This window comes from Ailuropoda melanoleuca, chromosome 20, assembly GCF_002007445.2.
Source record: "Ailuropoda melanoleuca isolate Jingjing chromosome 20, ASM200744v2, whole genome shotgun sequence".
Lineage (NCBI taxonomy): Eukaryota > Metazoa > Chordata > Mammalia > Carnivora > Ursidae > Ailuropoda > Ailuropoda melanoleuca.
In genome coordinates, this window is record NC_048237.1 from 2735341 (window position 1) to 2740835 (window position 5495).

The window sequence follows — 5495 nt, forward strand, 5'->3', positions numbered from 1 at the left end:
ACGAGGAAAGAGAGGAAAATGAATGACAAATGTAGCAAGCAAAAGTCAGAGGAAAAGGAAGAGACAGAGAGGCTCACACATAGACATGAAGAGACAGAGGTGGAGAAAGATTAAAGGAAGTCTAAGAGGGAGAGGAATATACAGACCCAAAGACACAGACAGACAGAGACAGAAAGAGAGCGAGAAAGACCGAAAGGCAGAGGCCTAAAGAGAGACACAGATGGAGAGACAGAGAGAGAAGAGAGAGAGGCTGGGGTCACAATCACATAGAATGAGGGTGAGCTCAAGCCGAGTCCACGGTACTCACAGGTCTCTATGTCTGCAGATGCCAACTTTCCAGTTGCCCCAAAATGGATTCGAATGAATTTCCCCTGGGGAGATGGAGGAGACCAGTGAGGAGTCGAGGCAAGGCTCATATTTGACCCCATCCCTCCACCAACGCAAATCCCAAATCCAAGGTCAGGGACCACTCACGAAGCGGGAGGAGTTGTCATTCCGGACGGTCTTGGCGTTGCCGAAGGCCTCCAGGGCAGGGTTGGCCTGGATGATCTGGTCCTCCAGGGTGCCCTGCAGAGGTCAGGAAGGATGGCGGGTGAGAGGCCTCCCCTTCCCTTCTCTCAGTGCAGGCCCGTGGAGGACAGCAGGCCTACCTTGCCTGGGGTCTGCTCCTTCTTGCTGCGATCCCCAATGGCAGCAATCACAGCAAAGTACTGGATGACCCTCTTGGTATTGACCGTCTTCCCGGCCCCGGATTCCCCGCTGTTGGGACAGTCAGAGTCTCATTAGACAGTGAACAGACACTGCCTGAGACGAACAAGCCTCAGGTCGGGAGAGAACGTCTGGTCCTCCTTGACAGTGGGAGCCCCCAAAGCAGGAAGCTGCCGGGTAATGTGCACCCCGAACACACATGGGATCAGGGGAGCACCAGGAAGGGGGCCACAAGAAGTTGCTGGGTTTGGGCAGAAGGAACCTGGTCATAGCTGGGCAAGGTAAATGTGAGGAGATGGGCCTGGGCCCTTTGGGGAGAGAATGGGTGAGGTTGGCAGAATGGGGAAGGATTCTGAAGGGAAAGATGAAAGAAAACGAGGAGGGGATGAAGACACCGTGATACTAGGCTTATGGATAAGTGAGCGAGGAGTTGGAGGAAAGTGAGCGTAGGCAACGGGAAAGGAAAACTCCAAGAGGGGTGGGAAGCAGAAAGAAGCGGGGAAGCAAAGGCAAGGGTAAAGGTCACAGAAGAAAGAGGAGCCGGCATAAAGGTGGGGGGAGATGAGAACTGCGGGTCCATGCATAGGGGCTGGGGTCAGGGAGATTCTGGAAGGGAACGGGTTAGGGGCTACACTCACGTGATCAGGATGGACTGGTTTTCTCTGTCTGTTGGGAGCAAGTGGGGAGGAAAGGTCAGGAGCTACCCAGGATGCTCTTGCCTGGCGTCTACCCACCCCCTCTGCCCCACCTCCGGGCCTCCCTCCAGGCATCTCCCAGTTGCCCAAACCAACTGTGCATTCCCTCCCATGCGGCTCCCGAGAAAACCCTGCAGCCGAGGCCTGTCACCTGTCAGCATGTACTGATAGGCGTTGTCAGAGATGGAGAAGATGTGGGGCGGTGCCTCGCTCCTCTTCTTGCCCCGGTAGGCGGCCACGACCTCGGCGTTGTACACCGGCAGCCACTTGTAGGGGTTGACGGTGACGCAAAAGAGGCCCGAGTAGGTCTAGGGTAGAGAAGGAGGGTTGAGGTGCTGGTGATGAACAGGGAGGAATGGCGGGTTTCAGAGCTAGAGAACAATGCCAGGAGGGGAAGAAGAGAAAGGGAAAATCTATGAAAGCACCAAATCTGAGTAATCCCAGCCTTGGGGGGCGTGAGAACCGAAGTGGAGATGCAGGGGCCGGGATACAGGGCCTGGACACGAAGAACAGAACCCTGTGGCTCCAGGAGGTGGGCCTTTGGGGAGCGGGAAGCTACTAGACTCCGAGGGGGTCCTGGATGGCGCACTCACGTAGATCATCCAAGAGGCATAGCGCTCCTTGAGGTTGTAGAGCACGGCGGGCTCGTGCAGGAAGGTCAGCATGGCCATGTCCTCGATCTTGTCGAACTTGGGCGGGTTCTGTTGCATCACCTGGTCCTCCTTCACGGTCACCGTCTGCAACAGTCCCCATGCAGGCCCTACTGTCAGCCCTCCCTCTGCCCAGAAAGGAGTCAGGCGAGTTCTAGGACAGCGGTGTTCAAGAGAGAAGGACCGGGATCATAGAGGAGATGGACAGGATATTAGGAATCAAAAGGGCTGTTGGGGGGGTGTGCATCCCTGCCCTGAAGAGGGGGAAATCGGCCTGCCTTCAGGTCTGTGTGGGATGGGTCCTGGTGGTACCCTCTCTGTGTACTCCAGCTATGGGGGGGGGGTCCAGGAGGGCCTCTCACACCAGCCCTGCCACCTACCTTGCCATGCTCGGTCTCAGCGGTGACTTTGCCACCCTCTCGAGACAGAATTTTGGCCTTGACGAACTCCTCTTTGTCATCGGGCACAAAGACATCTTTCTTGAGGTCAAAAGGTCGGGTCTGGGCTTCCAGCCGCTCCTTCTCTGACTTGCGCAGGAAGGGGGCGGCGGCCCCAAACGCGGCCATCTCCGCGTCCACCATGGCTGCGTCTGCAGTGGCTGGGAGTGGGAGAAGATGCTAGCTGCCCTCCCGTCCACCCACCCTCCACGCCCTTCTGCGGGCTTTCTCTCCTTCAGAGGCAGCCCCAGAGCCTATCACCATCCTCTTGAGTCAGGGGTGGGTCACCTTGCACCCCTTATTCCTTGAGCTGAACCCTCAACCCGAGAATAGCCTAGCAAACCTGTCAGGGCAGAAGGTGAGGCCAACTTTTATTCGGACTGGGGCTTTCCTAGAGGAGGGAGGAGCGTCCTGGGCTTCTCTGGGAGCAGAGCGCTAACTATGTCCATCTCTAATCCTTGTCCCTCCCTGGCTCTTCCCCCAGTCACAGGCAAGGGGCTCTTGGTTGCCAAGACACACTCCCCAAGGCAAGGCAGAAGCTAGAGTCCCATAGCCTGGCTTTGGGGCTGTCATGGCCAGTCTTCCCGGATTCCCCCACACTCCACATTCAGCTTTCCTTACCTCGGGTTCTTGAATGTGTGTACTAGATGAAGGGGGCTCAAGCCTGCAGGGGACCTGGAAAGAGGGAAAGCTGTGTTAGGGCCACCTCCCCGCTGCTCCCTGGCTCTGCCCTTCAACACTCACCCCTCCCCCAGGCCTGAAAACAGGTGGGGAGTGGTGGCCAGCTTCCCTGGTCCTGTCCCCTGTCTGGCTTTCCAAACACTGTGGCCCTTTCTCCTGAGCAATAATTCTAACAGTTTCCTGATGTCTGTTCTTCGTCCTCGAACCTGGGAGATGGTCCTACCCTTGCCTATGCTCACCTAGTGAAACTTGCCTACTTGGAGCCATCTGAGAAACAGCTAATGGTCGCATTTGTTCAGTGCTTTACAGTTTCCAAAGCACGTTTATGCACACTCTCTTACTCAATCCTCACCCCATTCTACAGATGAGGAAATTAAGGTTAAGGGGTTTGCTTGTCCAAGAACACATAACAAGAAGTGGCGGAGTCAGGCCTTGAACCCAGGTCTCGTGATTCCAAAGCCAGTTCTCTTCCATCCTGCCCCCATTTGATTGTCAGTCTTGGTGGACACTCTCGGAGAGGAGACCCTCGTAGGCATCCTCTCATAGGCACACCCATCACACAGCCGAATGCCCTCCACATGTCCTCTGACGAAGACGCACGTCTACTGCTCACGCACACGCCTCATACAGACACGCTTCCTGCCTACACCTCGCCACACACACCCTCCCAGGGTGCCATCACGCCGCGGCAGCAGACACGCACGCTAAGTATGTGTACGGTACAAAAAAGCCCAGATCGCTGGATGTTCCCCAGTACACAAAGACCTGAAACAGGGCCGCCTGGGTGGTGCAGTCGGTTAAGTGTCCCTCTCTTGGTTTCGGCTCAGGTCACGATCTCAGGGTCATGAGATCAAGCCCCGAGTCGAGCTCTGCGCTTGGTGCACAGTCTGCTTGAGATTCCCTCTCCCTCTCCCTCTGCCCCTCCCACTCGTGCTCTCTCTCTCTCTCAACTAAATAAATAAATCTTATTTTTATTTTATTTTATTTATTTATTTATTTATTTGACAGAGATAGAGACAGCCAGCGAGAGAGGGAGCACAAGCAGGGGGANAAAAAAAAAAAAATCAAAAAGACCTGGAACAGCCACACCATGTGCCTGTGAGCCCCTTTTGCAGGGTGTGCACATGCTGGAGTGGTCTCGACTCCTGGATGTACACACAAGCACCTCCCCGTGCANTCACCGGGATCACGCCCTGAGCCGAACGCAGACGCTTAACCGCTGTGCCACCCAGGCGCCCCCTAAATAAATAAATCTTAAAAAAAAAATAAAAAAGACCTGGAACAGCCACACCATGTGCCTGTGAGCCCCTTTTGCAGGGTGTGCACATGCTGGAGTGGTCTCGACTCCTGGATGTACACACAAGCACCTCCCCGTGCATGGATATGGGTAGTTACCCATGACAGACCCCACAGAACTAGCTTCTAAGCACACACACTTGCTAAGTCATTGTTCTCTGCCATCCTCTTCTCCCTCCCCTCAAATGGACCAGCTATCCTTAGGGCGTGATCATAAACACGTCTCCCACTTGATATTTCCGTATCTTCATTAGACAACGAGGTACACACCCTCCCCTTCCATGCATTGAGACTGTGCATGCTTGTACACACACACACACACACACACACACACACACACACATCTCTAATGCGTAATGCATTTTGGTCCCATATGCTCAGATATAGACATTCACACACACCCCCAACACCTGAGCAAGCCCCCCACTCCCAGGGCACCTACACTCATGTTTAGACCTGCACTTGTGTGCTCAATGATCAGACCTGGTACTCTGCATGAAGCCCTGCATGCAGCTTGCTGTTCCTAGAGGAGCCCCTTCCTAAAGCTGGGGCCCCCTATCCCAGAGGAAGGCCTCCTGCTCGGCACTCCTACCTGAGAGCAGCAAGGGAAGACAGAGCACAGGGGAGAGCTGTGGAGCTTGACCTGGCCAGGGGCCGTATATATCGGGCAGCAGGCACCCCCACCCCCACCTGCACCCAGTCCCTAGCCGGATTTAGAAAGGGCTGTTGTCACTAGAAGCATTTCCCCCAGGCTCCCCCCCTTTCCCCAAAGTGCTCCCCCCCCCACCAGCTAGGAAACAATTGGAAGTGGTCGTCATTGTTATGGCATGGAGCGTGCAGGGTCTGAGTTCCAGGGGGCGGGGATGGCTCAAAGTGCAGCCAAAATATCTCCCAGGCCAGGCTTCACATTCCATAGCTGGCAGGAGAGGGGACTGGTCAGACCACCGTGACCTCAGGCAGGCAGGGGCCTGGCCCTCCCCCAGGGCTCTCCTGGCCTCTGACACAGTTGCCCCTCCGACCCCTGCCAC

The 5495-nt window shown here is 55.6% G+C and overlaps 1 protein-coding gene across 1 annotated transcript in view; it reads right to left on the minus strand.

Moving 5' to 3' along the window:
* LOC100469933 (myosin-7) overlaps positions 1 to 5116 on the minus strand; it is a 22940-nt gene extending 17824 nt beyond the window's left edge. Inside the window, 9 exon segments of the mRNA XM_034648669.1 lie at positions 308 to 371; positions 475 to 567; positions 651 to 759; positions 1347 to 1374; positions 1555 to 1711; positions 1997 to 2140; positions 2434 to 2651; positions 3112 to 3165; positions 5060 to 5116. Of these exon segments, the coding sequence (XP_034504560.1) occupies positions 308 to 371; positions 475 to 567; positions 651 to 759; positions 1347 to 1374; positions 1555 to 1711; positions 1997 to 2140; positions 2434 to 2634 (796 nt within the window). The 5' untranslated portion in view covers positions 2635 to 2651; positions 3112 to 3165; positions 5060 to 5116.
* Positions 5117 to 5495: the final 379 nt, after the last annotated feature.